Source organism: Gobius niger (assembly GCF_951799975.1).
Source record: "Gobius niger genome assembly, chromosome: 6".
NCBI classification, from domain to species: Eukaryota; Metazoa; Chordata; class Actinopteri; order Gobiiformes; family Gobiidae; genus Gobius; species Gobius niger.
This window is the reverse complement of record NC_136857.1, coordinates 4,771,975-4,794,212: the sequence shown is the minus strand read 5'-3', so window position 1 is coordinate 4,794,212 and position 22,238 is coordinate 4,771,975. Positions and strand designations below refer to the sequence as shown.

Below are 22,238 nucleotides of genomic sequence, written 5' to 3'. Positions count from 1 at the left end.
GCCATTAGTTCCTGTATTTTTCCATCACTGTGACTGATCTTTGAGGGAGACTGGCCAGACAAGTGTCCCTCACCTGGCTTTTAACAGACTGACGGCCTTGTCCTCCCAGTGCTCGGACACAGTGAGCAGCTCCTGTAACCGGGCCATGGCCTTCTCCACGGAGGGGTGCGGGCCCAGACCCACCCCCTGGTCGATCAGCCGCCTCATGCTCTCCAGGGTGAGGGTTTTCGGCTGCCTGCTCTCCTGCTGAACCGCCTCGAGCCAACGCGCCTGCTCCAGCCTCACCCTCAGCCGCGGCAGCTCCGGCAAATCCACGTCGAAATCGAAACTCACTTCCAGCAGGCCCTGGATCTCAGCCACGCTGGGGACCTCGTCCGACAGCACCTTCTCACTGTGCTGCTGGAAGTCCTCGATGCGGTTCAAAAGCTCCTGCAGACAAAGAGGAGGTGTAATTGGTATCTTGCATAAGCAGCTGGGGTGCAATCCTTAAAGTGATCATGCTAATATTATGGAGCCTAAAAAACAGCTGAAAAAGACCCTTTAAGCTGCCTGAGCATTGATATTTTACGTTTCATAGTTTGAAATGGTGTCTATCAAAGGATTAAACAGTGGCCAGGGCTGGTGAGGAGCTTGCCTGGAGCTCCCCCTGTAGGCAGCAGTGGGAACTTGATTAAAAATGCTTTCACTTTTGATCAAATGCGGTGCTCTCTGGCCACGTAGTGAACTGAACTGTTCAGTACAAATCCAATGTTGGCTTATGGGGTTTCAAAGTGTGGAGGACCGTTTTGTGCTTTCCTAATGACGCAATATAACAAAGGAAGCACAGATCGGAGCTTCAAAAAGAGAAGAAGAAACCAGGAAAAAATGACTTAAGTAAAGAGAGGATTAGTCAAAACTGTGAGGATGACATGAAATACTGTTAATTAGGGATTAATGTTCATTTTGCTTGATGTCAAGCAAGCAAAATGAACATCATTTTTCAAAACACATTTTCAATGGCCATTAAATGACTATATCAAAAGAGCAAGACAAATAAAATAAAATAAAATAAATATATTATGTATATATTATGTTGCACACAAGTGGAACCCTTGTAAAAAATAAAGGAATTGACTGACAATTTACAGCCATTATTTACTGACTCCTCAGTTAAAAGTCAAGTTAAAATAAACTTCTTCCGTAGCTATGAAGCTGCTCTGGCTCAGTGTTAATTTTGACAACATATTTTATTTTAGTTTTAGTCTTAGTCTTTTGACTAAAATTTAATTTAATTTTAGTCAAGATTTAGTAAAGAAAAACTTTTCAATTTTAGTCTAGTTTTAGTCGACTAAAATTGCATGTCAATTTAGTCGACTAAAAATGAAGACTAATTTAGTCGACTTATATTTATAATATTCATTATAATCATATTTAATCTTGTTCCTCGACTTCATGGAGCTTCTCCCACATGGATAAAGCTCAGACCTGTTCATTTGGCAGTGAATTTACATGATCTGAGGCTCTTTCAGACGGTCAATAGAAGTTTGGATGATTAAAGTCTCTCATTTTCATTTTTATTTAGTCTTATTTTAGTCGACTAAAATATCTGGACATTTTAGTCATAGTTTTAGCCTCATGAGAAACTTTTAATTTAGTTTTAGTCCTATTTTAGTCGGCAAAAATATCACTTTGACTAAAATTGACGAATTTAACACTGCTCTGGGGCAGACAGATGAGACGTGGCAGCTGATCTACGGCAACAGGCTCAATGTTCATCCCTCAGTCACACGACACACAGAGACACGCGGGACAGTGGTGGGAATCAGGTCATGAACCACACCTTTAGTTTTGGAGCTTGAGGGAGGCTGCAGGAGAGATTGTACAGCTGCCGGACAAACGACCGCAGCTCCTCCACGGTCAGCTGGCTGCGCGACTTCCCACTTCCACAGCAGAATCTGAGCAGAGCGTTAAGCAGATATTCAAACACAGCACAGATCGAACGGGACTGCTTTCATCTTATATACTGGGATTATATTAAACAAATACCTGGTCTGTCTCTTGCCGTTGAGCAGCTGCTGCGCCACAGTCGAGCACTTCTCGGCATCTTGCGTGATGAGACGGAGACGCCGCAGAAGATCGTTTTCTGGGAACAATTTTGATTCCGATTCGGCCAGGAGAGTCCGGAAAACAGGTAAACCTAGAACCACGTGGGCATAAGAAAGGATGTAATGAAGCCAAAATCAGTGTTCTTCTCATTTTGCATCACTTTGTTCTCAAAATGGTCACTCACCTCTCTTCTTTTCTAACTTGGCCTCCAGAGTCTCGGAGACACGGATGGCCCAATCGTCATACAGCTGCGCGCGCTCTTTGGCGGCGTGCATCATGGGAAACAGGTCGTCCACATAATGTCTGAAGCTAAAGAGACAAACTCAACTTAGAGATGATTTGGATCTCCTTATGAGCAGGCAAACACCCACCCAACAACAAAACAAACAGCCCTGTATTGTATTTGATTGAACACTAGCTTTCCCTTGTATGTCTTACTTGAGAGTGTAGTTTTCGATGGGGCAGGCGCACAGCTGGTCCAGGTGGTGCAGACAGACCAGGACCCCGGGGCTGCAGGGGCAGGTCATGGCCGAGAGGTAACACGTGGTCTTGCACTTCACACACTGACGCTCGTCGTCCTGGAGGTTGTCGTATTGAGCCTCTTTACACAGCACCACTCCCTGGAGAGAGGAACAAAAAAAGAAGTTAGGATGGAAAGATTTGATTTGAAATTGAATCAAAATCACACTTTGAATTGGCCAAATTGGGAAATCTCAATGGCGGCAATTATGATTATGAAGCACTGGATCTCTAATGGTTATAGATAGAACAAGCAATCACAACAGCCCAGAGATCCACCTATAGATCTCTCAGAAGGTTCCAAGGGGGAGTTTTTTATCATGCTCATTAAAATTAAAGCCTTTTGAATTTACCTCTAGTATATTATAGTAATAGTAGTAATACTCAGCTAATACTGAGAAGCAATAGCCCCACGTTGGAACAAGTGCTACAGATGAAACTTCTGGGAGTCACAGTGGATCACCATCTTTCATGGTCGCCTCATGTGGATCATGTGATCAGTGAAATGGGTAAAGCTGTGGTCAGAAGGTTCTCATATTCAGAAAATGGTTCAGAAAATGCACTCTACCTTAAACTGGCCTTTGCTCCAAAATAAATTCCACTATAATTTATTATTACTTCTAAAGAAAATAATTTTGACTGGCAAACCGATTGCACTATTTGAACATATTTAAATATGTGAAGCAGACACACTCCTATTCTACGCGGCGCTTGCAGTGACGACGTGGTCATAAATCGATCTAGTACAAGTCTTGTACATGTTTTCAAAAATATGCTAAAATCTTGTTATGGTAAGCTCTGTGATAAACAGAAGTGAAACAGATGACGATCAAAAACTTGTGAAGAGTCACAATCTATATTATGTTTCTTTTCTTTTTTTTTGGCCGAGGGGGCGTGGTCTTGCGTAGCGAACAGCTGTAAACCCGACACTTCTGTTTCGCTCTCTGGAGCACGTTTGACAAAGCAGAGCGGCTTCACATGGAAAGATCGAAACAGTTGAGATTTTAACGTTTCTCTGAGTTTTTAAATGGTCAAAATTGGTCCAAGGACGACTGAGAAACACCTGGGTTAAGTCTTCAATCCGAAAACCCGCAGTGTTTCAAAACGTGTCAACAATGGCCTCTTCTCATAACGTTAGTGTCCGTCCAGAGAGGAGAGAGGAGGAGAGAGGTGGAGAGAGGAGGCAATCAGAAAGGAGAGTGTTGATAAAACACTAATTATCTCCGAATCTAGAAAAAAAAATGTGATTCTGATCCAAACTAGCCTCTTCTCAGGAACAGAGGCACGTAGAATTACGGAGAGCTTAGAGTCTTAGCTTTCAAACGAATCATAGCATGTGTCCATAGCTATAACATAAAATATGCTGTGGTGCTACAAATATCATGAAAAATGGTCTGGATTGTTGTCACTCAACAGCTAAATCCCCAAAACAGCGTGGCACTCAATGTGTCAACAATAAACAATAAAACCTCTTCAATAAAATGTAACTATAATGTATAATACTGCATAATAAAACACAGAAATAACTTGTTTGTGACAAAGCGGCACAGCATTATATTCTGTCATCAACTATCAAGTTAAATGAAAGTAATTAAAGCAGCTGATTTTATGTTCTCTGGACTGTAGGACCCGGACTAAATGTCAAAGATGGGTCATATTGCCCGAAATAACTATCCCAAAAATAAACATGAATTGAGGCTTGTCATCTTAATTTGTCTTGGTGAGTAACAGGAGCTCCATGGTAACGCTCTTCAGCTCGCATCTAACAACAACAGTCTACTCAGAGGACAGAAACCGAGTGAACCACAGGTAGGAGGGAGGCCTTACTCGGATCTACCAGGAGCTCGCAATCGATGTAAGGGGCGGCCCTAACATAGAACGTACTAACCCTATAATTACATCCTCTACAAACATAATCTGAAATGCATGTGTTGGGTCAGCGCTCACCATCTTCTTGACTCTGTCTCTCAGCTCCTGCTCTTCTCTGATCATGAGGACCATGTCTTTGTGCACGGCTGAGGCCAGGACCACATCCAGCGTCTCCGCCTTCGACGCCATGTTGCACACCATTTCATCATGAGAAAACACGTTGTACCGATTCAGCGAGCGATAATGGTCCACGCACTGCCTCCCCAACGGCATCTGAGGGACGAGACAACGGCGGTTATGTAAGCTGTCACTTTGCAGGAGAAAAGGCTCTAAAACAAAATGTGACCGAGAGAACAAAAAAGGATGATAATGAGGACTTGACATGACAATTTAATGTCTGCCTACCCAGTCCACGGTGCAGAAGTTGACGGCCTCAGCGAAGTTGAAGCCCTGATTGAAGCCGCTGTGATAGGCTCTGGGGAAGGTGACCACAAACTCCCCGGCGCATTGGTTTGTCCGGTAGATCTGAGCACGACACAGACACAACATTTGGTTTGGTTTATTTCGGTTTGGTCATTTACAAATGATTCAAAACATTCAAAACATACAAGTCAAGCAATGAACACAATAGATGAGCAGGCGCAGGCAGAAGCTAAAGCTTATTGTGCCTTCACTTTTAAATCATAAATGCAGCACGTTAATGGTAATAACCATCCGTTCGCTGAATTAACTCAGGTGGACCATTGTCCGCTCCAGAAGCATATTTAATTAATTTTCATTCTGTCAAATATTTTTCCATTATTATTCTCTTGTAAATATTTTTGAACTGAAAAAGAGACGCAGCTCGTTTTAACTCATTGCAGCAGCTATTCCATAATTTAACTCCTTTGATAAACAGTGTTTTCTTAATGTAGAATGTACTTGCGGTTGATTAAATATATATGTTCCTCTGAGATTATAGTTACTTTCTCGCTGGGTAAACAATATAAGATACATTTAGGGCAGGGGTGTCCAAACTTTTTTCATGGGGGGCCACATACTGAAGCGTACACAGGGTGAAGGGCCATAGATCGGTGGTTAGTGCCGCAAAACCTTTGACTAGCAGAGGTTTAACACCTTTATTTATGCTCAAAACCTTCATGCCAGCTCTGTCTCGCAGTAAAAGGTTAGTTGTTTGGCTAGAATTGTGTAGAATTATTACATTTCAAATAAAAAGGACTATCTCTGATGATGTGTCCCGATTCAGCAAGAAGGCAGAGGGCCACCAAAAATTGGTCTGAGGGCCGCATTTGGCCCCCGGGCCGCACTTTGGACACCCCTGATTTAGGGGTTTTATTTTGTTTAACTTGGTAAATGAACTTTGCCGTGTACAAATCGACTAAGTCAAAGAACTTCAGAATGTTTGATTGGATGAACAGTGAATGACTTGGTGAATTGTAAGGTGCATAATTAATTAATCTGATGAGCTTCTTTTGTAATAGGAAAATTGGATTGGTTCCAGTTTTATAAGTATTTCCCCAAATCTCTATGCCATACGTTAGGTATGGTGTGACAAGAGAACCATAAAGTAAATGTAATGCTTTTTTGTTCAAAATATATTGCAATTTATACAAAATTGCAATAGTTTTGGATACTTTCTTTTGCGTGTTTAAAATATGTGGTTTCCATGTCATTTTACAATCAATAATCACTCCAAGAAAATTTATATGATATACTCTTTCCATCTCATTTTCATTAATATTGATCTTGATCTCATCATTTATCTCCTTATTACTAAATACCATAAATTTTGTTTTATCCAAGTTAAGTGACAATTTATTCACGTCAAACCAATTTTTTAGTTTATATAATTCTCTTTCAACCACCAACACAAGCTCCTTAAGATTTGGGCCAGAGCTATATATCGTTGTGTCGTCTGCGAAGAGAACATTTTCATATGTGTAAACGCAGCACTCGTCTTCTTCAATAAAAACATATAAACTGTATATTTGCAATGCAGAGGACAGAGTTTTTTGTGCTTTTGTCAAATTGTAGCCACTGACCGGGACGCCGTGAGCCATGAGGGTGTTGGGGTTCATGATGGTGACCAGCTGATGCAGAAGATCAGGCTGAGAGTCAAACAGCTCCGGAGCCAGTTTCTTCATCACTTCCTCCAACTGCTCTGCTGCGAAACCTGGAGCTCCATACCAGGTTTTAGGCTCACCCCTGTCCGATAGAAAATGAAAGACGGGGTGTTGAGCTTTTTTCAGCTTCATCCCTATCTTAGTCTTTGTTCACTTCACTTCACTTTATTTCATGTCCCCGATGGGGCAATTAGTTTTGCAGCACAAGGTACATAAAAATAGATACATAAAAACAGACAGGAAAAATAAAAATGCATTCATTCACCAATTCAACAAGATGCCGAAGTGCAAAACCTTACAAAAACAGAGTCCTTGGCAATTTTTGTACAACAACAGAAGAAGAGAAACAACTTTTTTCCCTCACACTGAATTTGGTGCCTGTATACTCCTTTTATACTCAGCGTTTAGAGTGGAGATGGCAACAGGTATGAAGGAATATTTGTACCTGTTTTTCCCCAAATTGGCATCCGCACAGTTAAGTGAAGATTACTGCGCGGATAGTTCCCCCTTTTATCCGCTTAGAAAATCCACATTGTTTAATTTTGTGTAATTATACTTTGTGGTGGAACACTTCATGTAACCATATTTAAATAGGGAAAACGTGGAAGAGCTTGGTAGCTTCTATCTTGACCTGTTTTGGAGCTATAGAGGAGAGAGGGAGAGGCTAAATGCTAACGCCGTCTGCGCTGTGTTTACGTGACTGAAGGCACGGGGGAAGATCAGACAGGTCCTAAAGAACTCGTCAAAGCTAAGGTAAGAACATATCTCAGTATGTAAGAACAACGGTGGCCTATTCCTTTAACTCTAAGTCGTGCATTAAAACTGTGTAATGCGCGACTCCTCGTTGTTTAATCCTTAATGTTATTCCCTTGTCACTTTATCACTATCACTTTATATCACTTTATATATTTACACTTCTGTTAATACAATCTCGCTGTTGCTCAATGTCAAATTGTTGCTGTCTTACCATGTGTCACTTATTTATTTAATATTCTTAATGCATGGCCCATAGCCTTAAAGTTGAAAGTTTTTTAGCTTATTTTTATCTTAATTCTATGTTATATGTTTTATGTCGCACGTTTGCACCGAGAAAAAATCCTAGTTTGTGAACCTGTTCTCAAACCCTGGCAATAAAACCTATTCTGATTCTGATTCAAAAACAAACCTGGAGTGGTATTTCACTGCATTCACGTTGTTTTGAGCCAAAGCTGTAAAATGTAGCTGTTTCTTCCTAAACCTAAAACTGTTCTCCAGTTTCAGTGTGTTTTTAAGAAGTCATTCTGGCATTATCTAAAATAAAATAATGCTGAGGCCCCAATATGATGTTGTAAATATGTAACGTTACCAGTGCAGGTAGTTGATGGAGTAGCTCCAGTGGTCCTCGATGTGCCAGCAGAAGGAGGAGAAGCACATGCCCACGTACAGCCAGGGCAGCGTCATCCCACAGATGTCCGCCGTGACGTGGGTGAGCACGGAGCGGTTCATCATCGCCAGATTGTTCAGGTTCCAGCCACATTGCAGGTATTTCTGTAGAGGAGAGGCCATTCATAATTATTGGACGTTAAATGAAAGTGAAATTTCACATTTTAAAGTGTGATACTGGAGGAGGCTGGAGAAATATCCTCAAAACAAAACACTGAATCTGATCTTTTTTTTTTATTAGCGACGAGGTCCATTATCCTTCAGCATTTATCCATCTTCACCACAAAAGTCGTCCCTTCAGAATTATAAGGTTCTGTCTGACATTTTTGTTTGAGTTATTCATATATTTTTGCTCCTGGTCCTCTTCTTTACACTCTTTTTTTTTTTTTATGAGCAAAAACACGTGCCCCATTGACCCATTTCTATTTCGTTCCATGAGTAAATGTTTAAGCCTAATCATCTCAGAACCTTATAATTCTAAGACTTTCCTCCATCTCAATGTCCAACAACAGGACTAGAAGGCGACATCCTGTGGTCGTAGTCATACCTCATCCGCGGGTGTGACCTTAAACCTCCCGTTGGGAATGGGGAATCCGCTGCCGAACTCCTTTGAGGCGATGTCCGCTCCATATTCCACCGTAACGTCTTCATCGATGGCTCCAACCAAACGCCAAAACTCCTTCTCCACCAGCTCCGTGGGAACCATCTGCAAAACAGGCACGTGACGATCAGTGCTCCCAGAATATGCTCATTTGTGTAGCTCTGGCCATTTAATATTTTGAGTCGCACAGGTCGCACAGATCTCCAAGCAGAACCCCCCCCCCAGCACAACTTGTTTTTACTTCAGGTGATCCTACAAACACGTCGTTGAGAGCAGCTGTACTCACGTGAACGGGCATGTTGAAGTAGTCTGATTTGAAAGCGTCTGCCATCTGCCCAAACGCACGCAGGGAGTAGTCTCTGAACGCCTGCTCGAAGCCGAACGCGTCATGAGGTTTATTACACAACTGTGAACAGGAAAACAACCGCAGTTAGTAACAGGACTGATGCGCCTGTTTATACACGCGCCATGAAGGGTGCGGGAGAGTCATTAAACACCCACTGAAGTCAACACATCAGTAGTATTCTATAATAGTGTGTTGTTTTATTTTACATTTCCCCGACTTATAATTGCACCTCATAACAGTAAAGTGGTTTGGATTGAGTGTTGTTGTCGCCGTGTTGTTTGTTCTCACCTGGGCCAGACACTTGGGGCACCTCCAGTCTCCCTTGGGCACGTCGTGCAGGGGCGGGATGAGGCAGAACGTGTGGTAACTGTCGTCGCAGCCGTCGCACAGCAGCAGCCGGTCCTCGTCTCCGCCGCTGCCACAGACCAGACACACCACCAGGTCCACCTGCATGACAGCAGAGCAAGCAGCACTCTGCAGGTGACAGCTGCTTAGTCAATGGGCTTTGAGCAAGAACGGTCACAATAATAACTATAACGCCTCGTCCATGTGTTTGTATGGAGCGTGCCTTAATGTGCATAAGTGTGGACTGGGTTTGAACCAGCATTTCCCAAAAACACACTGTTCTGGCTAAAAAATTGTTTTGTTTTGTTAGTGAGAAGTTGCAGTTCATGTGTTAAATCTAAGACATGGTTTGGTAGTAACACTTTACATTACGGGCCGGTAAGTCCGTGGTACTTATAGTGGAAATTACTAGTAATGACAGTGGTACTTACAGTGGTAATTACAGGATAATTACTAGGTTATTATTGTGGTTCTAAAAGTCATAATTACTAGTCATTAGGGTTAGGGGGACACAGAGTTACCACTGTATCTCTCATTACTAAGAGATACAGTGGTAACTCTTAGTAATGAAGGTCATACTTCTATGTTCATTGGTACTTTAAATGATAGTTTCTAGTAGTTTCAGTTTCTAGTACTTATTGGTAATTCAAGAATACTACAGCAGCAATTCATAAGTGGTAAATGTGGTACTTCTACATAAAGACGTAATCTCTAGGATTGTGTGACTATAAAACAACATAAAACAGCATTAGGGAAAACAAGAAGTACAACCTTCATTATTAAGAGTCACCACTGTATCTAGAAGTACATACCTTGTAATTCTCACTATAGTATCCTTTAAGTACCACAATAAATACCTTGAATTACCACTGTAATTACCACCATGCGTATCATTGTAAGTACCACTGTACGTACCACCGTAAGTACCGCTCTAAGAACCAATTGCCAGTGTAAATACCACCATAAGTATCATTGTAAGTACCATTGTAAGTACCACTGTAATTACCACTGTAAGTCCAAGGACTTACCGGCCCGTAATGTAAAGTGTTACCAGTATGGTAAAGCACATTTTTAAAAAACAGCATCATGTGTATTATCAGGTGTAGATGCAGAAAACTGGTAAACCTTACAACATCATGATCACTGAGAATAGGAGGGAATTGGGCTGGGTACTTTATTCACTCACTTACTTTTTTTTTTTTATACCTATACAAAACAATTGGTCATCTAGAACCAGAAAACAGAACAATAATTTATTCCATAAAACATTTACTTCTTTTAAAATTGCATCATCTATTTGAGCTGAAACAACCAAGTGATGTCCTTTAATGCTGCCCCTGGACCAACATCAAAACTTGGTCTCTAAAGAAATCACGTTTTGATCTGTGATACTTTAAAAAAAAAAGTCATATAAGTAGTACCTAAACGTTTTTTTTAACTGTGCCAAGCCCTATTAGGAAATAACTAATGGATTTGTACTTAATGCTGTTAAACAAAAACATCCTGATAATGAGGAACAGCATCCCTGCAACTGTTAAACATTAAACTGCTAATCATGTAATCTAATCTGAGACATTAAACCGGACTTACTGGGTTTGGAGGAATGGGAGGGAGGACTTTCTTGTAACGCGACTTTAATTTATCAACTTCAACGATCGGCACTGCAATTTCAACTGGCTCCTCCTTCACTTGGATGGGAACTTCTTTTTCTGAAAGCATCAGCAAAAACAAACGTTATGCCGTGGGTAACCATCTTTTGAAATAAAGCTGAATAAATATATAGAAATAAAATCATAGTAGTAGAACTGCACACACCTGGTTCTGGCTTTGCCACAAAAGAGCCCATCCTCCGCCTCAGGTTGGGCCTGTTCTCCCCCGGCTCGCCCGGCTCCACTTTGACACAGACGCTCTGCAGGGAAAAGGAAAATCAGCTGGATTTACTCGGCCTGAATTCGAATCGAAATACAATTTTTCTAACAACTTAATTGCAGTTACATTTGCTCTAAATTATGTTTTTGTTATTTGTATTATATGTACTTTAAAAACAAACTTAATGCTTTCAACTCTAGTATTTAAAGAAAGGGTTTTATACTTTTACTGGTACTTGGTGATAATCAAAACTGTGGTAAACAAATTATTTTCTTGTGGTAAAGATCCATAGATTCACATTATAAACGCAACATTTTTGTGACATTTGGCTGTATGTCCAAGAAGAGTGCATTTTCCTCAAGGCTAAAATTAGCACAGTGTTAGCTTTGGAGGTTTGCTGTTAACCTCTTAACTCCCGCCTGAACCGAGAGGATCTTTTTCCTCAAGTCATCAGATTTTTTTCCATCATTTTTTTGTTGGGTATTCAACTCATTTTTGTAACTTTTTTGTCATTTTTTTGTCTTTTTTTCTCACATTTTTGTCTTTTTTTATTGTTTTAATGTTGTATTCTTATTGTTTTGATTTTTTTGTGCAGCACTTTGGAAACTCTTGTTTTGAAATGTGCTATAGAAATAAAGCTGGATTGGATTGGATTTTTTTTTTCCTTTTTTTGGGTCAATTTTTTGTAATTTTTTTGGTCAAATTTTAATCACATTTTTGTCTTTTTTTGGTCACATTATTGTCATTTTTTCGTCAATTTTTTAGCATTTTTTTGTAATTTCTTTTGTCAAATTTTAATCACATTTTTGTTTTGTTTTTTGTCAAATTTTTGTCAATTTCTTGTGACATTTTTGTGACATTTTTGCCACTTTTTCATCCATTTTAAGGCACTTTTTTTGTCAATGTTTTCTCACTTTTTTGTCACATTTCCATCATTGTTTTCGTCTCAGTTTTGTTGCTTTTTCACAGCTTTTTTCCAGAAGCTTTTGGACTGGGGCAAAGCCAAACTGGAGAAAATGTGCTCGGTTCAGGTGGGAGTTAAGGGGTTAATGAGCACAAGTGAACAATCAGGACGTGCGGGACGGTCTGCGAGAGCTTTAAGGCAACAGCTGAGAGATTACAACCTACGACTTCCGCGGTTTGATAACGGATTCATTCATCTAGTTCTTGCGTCAACACTGACCTCGGTCTTCAAGCGCTTGTGTCTGCGGATGTTGGCGTCTGGAGGAGTCGTTGCGGGAGCTTGGTCCTTTACGTCCTCGCTCTCCTCCACCTTTTTACTCTCGACCGGCTTCTGGACACACTGTAGGGACACGCAAACCGGTTACGACTATAGCAAACACAATCAGAGGCGGGCGACGCGTTAACGTTAGGAAAAAAGCCGTCATTTAAGGAAACAAAAGAAAAGTAAGAGCTGCCATGTGATCTTTCCAACATGGATATAAGAATAATGTGGTTTATTTTGCTGTTAATTCTCTTCTTGAGCATCACATTGACCAAAACAAAAAGACTGATCTACACATATTGTATCTGGCACAAAAAAAAGATAGCTTAAAGGGGCTATACAGAGCTTAAAAATGTTAAACTTATGTATTTTCCTCCCTCTACATGTTTCAACAATGTCCTAATGTGTAGAATGAGCCCAGACCTGTTCACCACAACTGCCTCTAATATCCTGCACTCAAAAAGTTGTTACTTCGGGTCTGAATTGCCGTCGTGCACAAGCTTAAAGAGGGGGTCTTATGCTTTTTTCAGTCACATAGCACCAGTCTATATCACACTGCAATGATGACGAAACCTTCTGTTGGTCTGTAAATGCAGTAAATTAAAATAACTGCCTTGTATAAAATTGCTCTCTCAAAATGGCTGTAGTGAATGTCTTGAAATAGGCCTCTGTCTCTTTAACCTCTTAACTCTCGCCTGAACCGAGAGGATCTTTTTCCTCATGTCATCAGATTTTTTTCCCCACATTTTTTTGTTGGGTATTCAACTCATTTTTGTCACATTTTTGTCATTTTTTGTCACATTTTTGTCATTTTTTTAATCAAATTTTTGTCAATTTCCCCCCGATTTTTTTTCCAATTTTTTTTTCAATTTTTTGTAATTTTTTATCACATTTTTGTCACATTTTTGTAATTTTTTTGTAATTTTTCTGTCACATTTTGTCCCATTTTTGTCAATTTCTTGTGACATTTTTGCCACTTTTTCATACACTTTTCGTCATTTTTTGTCAATGTTTTCTCGCTTTTTTCTCACATTTCCATCATTGTTTTCGTCTCAGTTTTGTCGCTATTTTCCCACCTTTTTTCCAGAAGCTTTTGGATTGGGCTAAAGCCAAACTGGAGAAAATGTGCTCGGTTCAGGTGGGAGTTAAGGGGTTAATAACCTCTGACCCTTTCCGACACGCCCCCTCCACACGCTGTCTGTGGCATCAGTGGGGAGGGGGTTCTGCTGAGGAGCAGTGGTTGGTTACTGGGCTGGTGACGAAAGCTCGGAGGCGTCTCCAGGAGGTGGGGGCGTTCCTAGGAGGACTCAGGCAAACCTATCCCTAAAATGGCCGCCATCAGAGTTTTTACAGATTACTCAAAAATATGTGAATGTGCCAAGGCAACACTTCAGGCATGTTTAAATGAGGGAATGACATAATAACATGATGTAAAGCTTGAAAAAGTCGATTTTGCATAATACCCCTCCTTTAATATAGAAGGTGCAGTTACACGGATGACCTGAGGTGGCAGTAGCGAGCATAAAATGGCCAACTTGCATCTATCCCACTATACTGTTCATTGCGTTATTAGCGTGTCGTTACTTGGGCTCTGTCGCAATGATTTACCTCGAATCAAACTTAGTTAATGGGACAGTTGCAGACATGCCGTTTCTGGATTAAGAAAAGAAAAAGATAAAAATAGAAGTAATTTACGTAAAAGACAAAATAAACATTAGCTTCTGTGTTAGGTAAGAGCTCAATAACATGAATTTCCTGTTACTCAATTATTCTGAACCACATCATCAGCTGATTTTTGGCCAAATACCACAAGGGTAAAGAAGTCCGTTACTTTCTACACAGAACAGTAACATAATTACTTCACACAGTAATAAATAACTGCAGTAGTTTTGAAGACAAACCTAGTAAGTTACACAGTTACAGGCTGGTTACAGTTTGTCACCGAACAGTGCAGGAGATAAAGAGGAACATCCCAAACGAGAGGTGCACAGATTCGACAGAGAGGCTCAGGAAATGAAAAAGGTTTGGAAAAATGTACATTATTATATGGATTTGGTCCATTGAAATGTAACTGTAAAAAGTAATGAATGAAGGGCGGGTGTTATGTTTTCCAGGTATTCGGTAATAATTTAAAACACTTAATCACTATCCCGTTGGCTAGAAAATGCAATATTGACCAAAAACAGCTGAGACAAAATATCCAATAGTTTCACTTCTGAGCCCCTCCCACAACCCCCTCCTCATGCTCCCCTTCGCAGAGCAGCGGTTTCAATACAGAGGAGAAAAGGAAAAGAAAATATATGCATGTTTTCACTTCGCAATGAGAGGATTAAGCTTAGTAAGAGATCGAGAGGCGAGAAAAGCCTTTCCTGGAAGCAAAGGACCCCAGGAGGAGCTTTTGGGAAGATTCAAAGATTACTCAAAGAAGCGCGAGTGGCTCCAAACACAGCTCCAAATATGTTTTTGGTGAGAAAATGATGAAAAGCTCTTAAAACTGGATTTAGCACAATACCCCTCTTTAACCTCTTAACCAAGTGCTTTTGCTCCACTTCGACTTTACCCAAATCTAAAAGCTTCTCCACTGGGGACTACAGCCTATAGGCCACGTTTCTGTTACTCTTTCGTTGCTTTATTGTTGCGTATTTGCCACTTTTTCATGCTTTTTGTCATGTTTTTTTGTCACTTTTCTGTTGCTCTTTTGTGCCGTTTTTGTTGCTTTGTCGTCACACATTTTGTCACTTTTTTTGGTCAAATTTTTGTAACTTTTTTATTGCTTTTTTTTGTCATTTTACTGTTATTGTTTGGTTGCCGTTTCATCCTTGTTTTGGTCTTCGTTTTGTCGCTATTTTGATGCTTTTTTCAAGAGACCTTTAGATTTGGGTAAAGCCAAATTGAAGAAAATGTGCTTGGTTCAGATGAAGGTGAAGTGGTCAAGTATTTAATCATGAACGTTCCTATGAGGGTGTCCGGGCTCCAGAGGGGACCCTATTGTACATGTTTCTATAGGCAGAGGAAACACCTGAGGAAACATATCGGAACATATTAAATAATGAATATCCGACACATGATTGGAAAAGGGCTATAGGTACAAAAACACTGTTGTCTACGTGCTTGTTACAAATCATTGTCTCATTATGTGACACAGTAGGGTCTGGACTGGGGCCTGGTCTGTCTCTGGTGCAAACAGTGGGGGCGGGGCTTCAGGACAAAACCTGTTACGAGCTGCTGATCTTTTTATCAAATGTTTTTCAGAGCGTTTTCTTCACAATAACAGTTTAAAGTTCTTACACTGCAAATCTGATCATCTGACCATGTACTCTGTATGTTAGAACCAAGTGTTAATGCCTTAGTAAAAAAGAGCCGATAGTCGAGAGAGCGGACAGACGAGGTCATGCGTGTTGTTAAGTGTGAGGCTTTAGGACAGCGGCCCAGACTCACCTGCTCTGTTTCAGCGTCAGCCTCTGGGGCCTGAGAGAGAGAGGGGCGAGTGAATTTACTGTGACCAGGCAGCGGCCACACGGCACCAATCTGTGACCCCACACTCCCGCCCAAAGGTGCACCGGCAGGCGGAGGCTAGCTTTAACCAGGTATTAAAAAACAAGACCGGCTTAAATGAAAGGACTTCAGATTGCTTGAAAGAAGAGATTGTTTTGTGTTGTTGTTTTTGACACATCATTTTGCTCTTTTTAGGTCTATTTTTGACCTGTTCAGACCAGATTGGGTCCTGATTTTATTTTAGCCAAGGCCCAGTGCATTTATTGACCTTTATTTAACCAGGATAGTCCCACTGAGACCCTAGCTAAGGTCGGGCCCAAAAAATCAAGCCCGACCTGACCCAAGCCCGCGGGCATAAAACCCGGCCCGACCCGAGCAATTAACTTGAATTGACGGCTCGAGCCCGTAACGAACCCAGCGTAAATGATTATTTATGTAATGGCCGGCAGGTCAGAGCCTCCGCACAGTCCCGTGTGTGAGGGGTACATTCACGGAGCTGCTCATGCACATACCTGGGCAGGCCGAGAAGTGTGCACGTCTCTCTCTCTCCTCCTCGTCCTCGGCCCGAATTTCGGGTCAGGCTCGGGCTTGGGCCTAAAATCTCACCTCTTGTTTATACCCAGTTTAGTCCAGGTTTAGACCAGGTTTAGTTCCTGTTTTTGACCCGAGTTAGTGGTTTACTCGTTTAGACCTGGTTGTATTCAAATGATTAAAAAAGAAATCCTGCACACTTTACTCTTAAATACTTTGACTTTTTACTTAACGTACATTTTAAAATCCATACTTTTATACTTTTACTTAAGTAAAAAATGTATTAGATACTTTTACTTTTGCACATTTTTGGTCCTGTATCTGCACTCTAACTTAAGAATATTGAGTACTTCTTCCACCACTGTCAGAGGGTCCGTTGGCGCAGCTGTGAGCAGCCTCCCTTCTGTCAGTCTGCCCCAGGGGAAACTGTGGCTACAAATGTGGCTTACCACCAGCAGCATGAATGAACCCCCCCCCCCCTTTTCATGTGAAGCTCTTTGGGTGCGACTTGTGTCATATGAAAAGTGCTACACAAATAGGATTCCCTTCCCTTAATTGATTTGGCTTCATGCTGTCCAACGTTTGTAGACACAGTAAACACACCCGTCACACACGCCTCCCTCGGCGTCACTATTCGAGAAGGACTGTGGGAGGTTAGAATTTGAACTTTGAGAAACACCGGACTAGAGGTTCTGTCCACAACAGGCTTTGTGTCTTATAGACTTTACAAGAACTGAAACATGAAGCAGAGGCAAAACCAAGTCTAAAATCAGTAGACTTGGTTGGCCCCTCGCTCTTTAGATCCAACAGAGTGCAGACCCCCGAGTTCAGTTCAGGCAATTTGAAGTCATTTATCTCATTTAAGACGGACATTTTTTCTCTACCTCGCTCTTCCCCTTTCCCCAGTCTGTTGATCAATCATCTTTACGTCTCAAAGGATCGCTACTTGTGTCAATGTACTTCCCCAAAACAAATCTAGAATGTTCTACCCACTGATTTTCCGTGGGACTGTTCACATCTCTCCTGGTTAACTTTACTGATAGTTTACGCATTAGTGAGACAGGACAAACTAAAACAAATGAACACAAAACGTGCTTCAAACCACGCTGTGAAACCTCCGAACCCAAAAGCCGCTGCGGCGAACTGACCAGCAGGTTGGCTCCGCTCTGAAACAGGTTGTAGGGGTAGAGGATCTTCTCGTAGTGCATCCGGAGGTGCGAGCCGATCGCTTTCCCGGGAGCGAAGCCCATTTGGACCGCGATCTTGGTCCATCTCCTGTCCTGACACACCAGGTCGAATCCGCCCTCCTCTGCAACGAGCTGGAAACAACAGGATCAGTCAATGGCGGCTGTGAAAGCGCTTTGTTTAAAATTTGAATGAGCAAATGAGGAACAGTATGTTGAGGGTTGTTGGGATGCAGTCAATAAAGGGTGGCTGTCATAATGGTGAGAGGAGCAATACTTGGGTCACATCCAGTATAAAAATTAATAAAAAATCAGAATGTTTGAGTTAAGCGTGGCAATCACCATCACAGCCAACAACGTGACGATAAAAATAATAAAATAACACAATGACATCATTTTGACAAACCTTGTTCAGCTTGTATAAGTCCAGGAGCTTCCTCTCCACGTGAGGAATCTTCAGGGTGCATCCCTGTAAGTCCCAGAACTTGGCGATTTGGTCAAAAAAGTTGAGCTTCACTCGAGTCTGTGCCTGTGACAAGAACGAGAGGAGAAAAGAAAAACATTTAGATATGGCTGGACGACAAGGCAACATCTTAACCTCTTACCACCCGCCTGAACCAAATGCATTCTGTCCTCGTTGGCCATTATATAGGCCTGTGTAACACCTCATTTAAAAGCTAAGACCCACAAAACGGATCTTTTTCCTTGCGTTGTTGCTGTGTTGTGTCACCTTTTTTATGTTGTGTTTTTTTTTCTTTTTGGTCAAATTTTTATTGAGTTTTTGTAAAAAAAATTGTTGAGTTTTTGTCACATTTTTGTTGAACTTTTGTTGAATTTTTTTTCACTTTTTGGTTGAATTTTTGTCACATTTTTGTTGAATTTTGGTCACATTTTTGTTGAATTTTTGTCACATTTTTGTTGCGTTTACATCCTTGTTTTCTTATTTTTTGTGGCTGTTTTGGTGCTTTTTTCCCAAGAAGCTTTTTGATTAGGGTAAAGCCAAACTGGAGAAAATGGGATCCGTTCAGGTGGGAGTTAAGAGGTTAAATAAAAATTCCAGTTGGAATTTCTTTTATTCATAATAAAGTAGTAGTAGTAAGTAAGTAGTAGTAGTAAAATCCATGTAGTTGAGATGGGCACAGTGACTATTGCAGTAGTTGACTATCGGGCTGGGTGATATGGACCAAAACTCATATCCCAATATATTTTGGTTGAATGTCGATATACAATATATATTAATATATATATATTTGTTTTTATGCAAAGTGAGAGCTGTGAAATGAAATGTTAAGTCAAAGTCAAATACGAGTAGTTTTATTGAAAACTTTATTGAAAACAGGTCCACTTTTTTTTTTCCTGAGGGCAGCATTTATATATAAAGAGAAAACAAACTAAAGTGCTCAGTTTAAGATAAACTTGTTTGAAAATCAGCTTGAGATTACCTGTTCCTTTTTGTTAACTTAATAACTTATGTGAATTTGAAATATCCCGATATATATGGTCTAATTTCATATCTCATTTAAAAATATGTCGATTAATCTTAAATATCGATATATCGCCCAGCCCTTGTAGACTATTGCCGATTTTGAGGTAAACATAGCCAGAAAACATGCCTTTAGTTTTATTTTTGATTCATTCTATTTGTTTATTTTAATGCATAATCTTAAACCTCTCAACTCCCAACAGAACCGAGCACATTTTGTCCGCTTCTTCTAAAAGCTTCTTGAACATAAAACATCAGCCCGTCGAGGGACTGCGGGTGGAAATTAGCATTTTTGCTGTAACCTGGCACATGGCATCTCTTCTTTTTTAGACTAATGTCTTCTGTGCATCGTCCCTGATCGAATCAAATAAAGCTAAATTCAAAATCAGCGCCAAAATAGCGATGAAAACGAGACGTAAACGAGGACAACAAAAACACAAGAAAAAAGCGGCAAAAACCAGAACAGTTACCAAAACAACGCGACAAAAACATGGCAGAAAAGCGACAGCAAGAGTGGACGCAGTCTTAGCTTTCAAATGAGGCTTACAGGCTCATAGGTTGTGAGCTTTTAGATTTGGGTAAAGCTGAACATGGAGAAAATGTGCTCGGTTCAAGTAACAGGTTAATAAGCACATTTAAATTAATTTGATCTGTGAAAATCTTACTTTTTCGCTGACAAATATAAAGTTTCTTTTCATTTCCTGGCATACACTGCAAAAAGTAATTAACTAGATCAGATAAACATCTCAATTTGAGCACAATAATCCAAATTTTAGTTGTTTTGACGAGTTAAGAAGTTCTTGGGCATTTGTCCAAGATTATTTCACTTGTTCTGAGATGTTTCCGACTCGTTTCGATACATTTCGTCCTTATTTCAGGTCATTTTCTTTGCCAATGGGGGAGAAGAAAATTGGTCTTATCTCATTGGCAATTTTACTTTCTTATTTCAAGCGAGATTTACCCTAGAACTGGTCTGAAATGTCCTCAAACAAGGAAAAGTGTCTAAATGAGTGAAAACCGCTCAAAACAAGATACATTTCCTCAATTCAAGTCATTTAAGCCAATGCTTGATATTCACTTTGCAGTGTATGTATTGAGGAAGTAGTTACAACATTTATTACACATTAAAAAACAACCCGGGTCATAAAACCATTTTATAACATGAAAAAACAACCCATGACCTAGAGCAGTCTGATGTAAACCGTCTAAACAAGTCAAAGTTTATAACACAATACACATATTACAACTGTATTACATCTATTTTAAAACATTACATCACATCGTAAATGAAAATGCTTTATTTCAATATTTTAATAGCAAAACAAAGAGACCCATTACGTTTCAAGACTTGATTATTTAATAAATGAAATTGTTTACCTCAAGTTCATTAAGCCTCTGGATACGGGGGACAAAGTGCAGCTTCTCAACATCACAAGCAAAAGGCGGCTGCCAACCCTGGAAAACACAAAAAAAAACGCAAACAAATAAGAGGAGAGCGATTTTAAGGGACTTCTGTGACATCGAGGGAAATATTGTACCTATTCATTCGCCCTCACTATTATTCAGTGGCATCAACTGCGGCCAACCAACAACAACAACAAAAAAATCCAATCTTTTTGGGTCACTGGTCAAGACACAAATCAATCTGGCTGGACACAGCGCTTGGACTTGTACAGTGGTTCATAAATTGTGCCAGCAAGGGCCTTAAAATCCTAATTAAAGTCGTAGCCCACATCCCCCACTGACAAACAAAATGGCCAGATGGAAGCCTCAGTCACCAGCAGCTTACCACAAAGCCAACATGGAGGACACCACCCAACAAGGCTCCTACGAGAACAGTGGTGGATCCCCCAATAAAGCACCAAATAAAGGTGGTGGTGGGGGGTGTGTTGTCTATTATGGCCTGATCTTTTGGCAGATTCCCCAAAAGGCAATGTTTCTGATTTTTTTTTTTTTTAAATGTCAGAGTACTTAATGTTCCAACTTGCTCAACCTGTTTAACATCATGGGTGGTCAAAACTGAATTGAAAATATATTGAAATCACAAGCAAAGAAAGCAGGAGAAACAGACATTTATTTCTATTGAAGGCCTGTTGACCTAAAAGTGTCTCCACCAAGTGCAGCCAAAAAATGATCTCCAAATCGTGCCTGACACAACACGGGCAAAGCTAGCGTGGAAAGTGTCTTAAACAAAGTGAATTCCCTACACATTTATTATTATACACCAGCTTTAAGCCCTGGAGACCGGCTTCCGCATAGCCACCTCTGTCATTGCCTAAATTGTGACAGGTTAGGGCTGTTTGCTAGCGTTAGCCTGCTCCTGGCTAAAGGGACACACAGTGAGGGGCTTTTGTAACGCGCGCTGCACGAGACGGCAGTTTTCCGTCCAAACGGGCGCTTAACGGTCGAAAAACGGGGGCCCGACCTCGGACTGAAACCCGCAAATATAATCGCGGATAACGCTAAAAAAAAAAATCGCCGGGTGGCAGCAGCAGCAACAGCACAAAGAATGAAAGTAGCCTCGCATCCGCCATGTTGGAACAGTCCCTTTAAATCCCCGAGACTCCGCTTCTCTCCATCCGAAAACGCTCCTCCGAAAAAAAAAAAAAAAAAATCAGCATCCGAGCGACCCAGCGCCGCGTTCGGGGTTGTTGTTTCTTTTTTTCTTTTTTTTTGTGACACTCACCGGGGGCGGACGGACTTTACAAATGCCCGTCTTCTCCGCGATGGGACGTATTTTGTTGATGAAGGCATAGGGATCCGCGAATTCTTCCCAGCTGGGTTCGAACACCGGGCACTCCGGCGGGGGCTGAAACTCGTCCGGTCGCGGCGGCGGGTTCATAATGGGTTTCTGGACCGACCCCGGAGCGGGACGGGGGTCACGGCGGCGGCGGCGGCGGCGGCGGCGGCTAAACGGGCCCCGTGTCGCGCGTCAACTTTCCGAAACGAGGAGGGTTTTTTGTGTGTGTGTGTGTGTGAGAGAGGGAGGGAGGGAGAGGGAGAGCCAGCCGACATCAACACACAGAGAGGAGACAGCGCTACAGTCATTACGCACACATCCACGCGCAGAGAGGGGACTGTTCCAAGGCACTGAGCACGTCCGCACGAGAAAGTAGAGACCGGCTGCTGCTGCACGTGCCG

The 22,238-nt window shown here is 41.2% G+C and overlaps 1 protein-coding gene across 3 annotated transcripts in view; it reads right to left on the bottom strand.

Annotated features, from left to right (window-relative positions):
• Positions 1-22,018, bottom strand: part of kdm5bb (lysine demethylase 5Bb) — a 31,936-nt gene extending 9,918 nt beyond the window's left edge. The window contains exons 1-20 of one of the 3 annotated variants that reach the window (XM_079558786.1): positions 21,784-22,018; positions 20,475-20,552; positions 18,021-18,143; positions 17,579-17,749; positions 15,843-15,872; positions 12,363-12,482; positions 11,126-11,219; positions 10,901-11,019; positions 9,254-9,439; positions 8,906-9,025; positions 8,566-8,724; positions 7,942-8,123; positions 6,516-6,678; positions 4,879-4,998; positions 4,552-4,746; positions 2,524-2,705; positions 2,270-2,394; positions 2,026-2,176; positions 1,820-1,934; positions 74-429 (exon numbers count right to left, since the gene is read on the bottom strand). In XM_079558786.1, coding sequence (XP_079414912.1) covers positions 74-429; positions 1,820-1,934; positions 2,026-2,176; positions 2,270-2,394; positions 2,524-2,705; positions 4,552-4,746; positions 4,879-4,998; positions 6,516-6,678; positions 7,942-8,123; positions 8,566-8,724; positions 8,906-9,025; positions 9,254-9,439; positions 10,901-11,019; positions 11,126-11,219; positions 12,363-12,482; positions 15,843-15,872; positions 17,579-17,749; positions 18,021-18,143; positions 20,475-20,552; positions 21,784-21,939 — 2,945 coding nt within the window. In that variant the 5' untranslated portion in view covers positions 21,940-22,018. The remainder of the gene's footprint in view (positions 1-73; positions 430-1,819; positions 1,935-2,025; positions 2,177-2,269; positions 2,395-2,523; positions 2,706-4,551; positions 4,747-4,878; positions 4,999-6,515; positions 6,679-7,941; positions 8,124-8,565; positions 8,725-8,905; positions 9,026-9,253; positions 9,440-10,900; positions 11,020-11,125; positions 11,220-12,362; positions 12,483-15,842; positions 15,873-17,578; positions 17,750-18,020; positions 18,144-20,474; positions 20,553-21,783) is intronic. The other 2 variants (XM_079558787.1, XM_079558788.1) reach the window with 2 other exon arrangements.
• Positions 22,019-22,238: the final 220 nt, after the last annotated feature.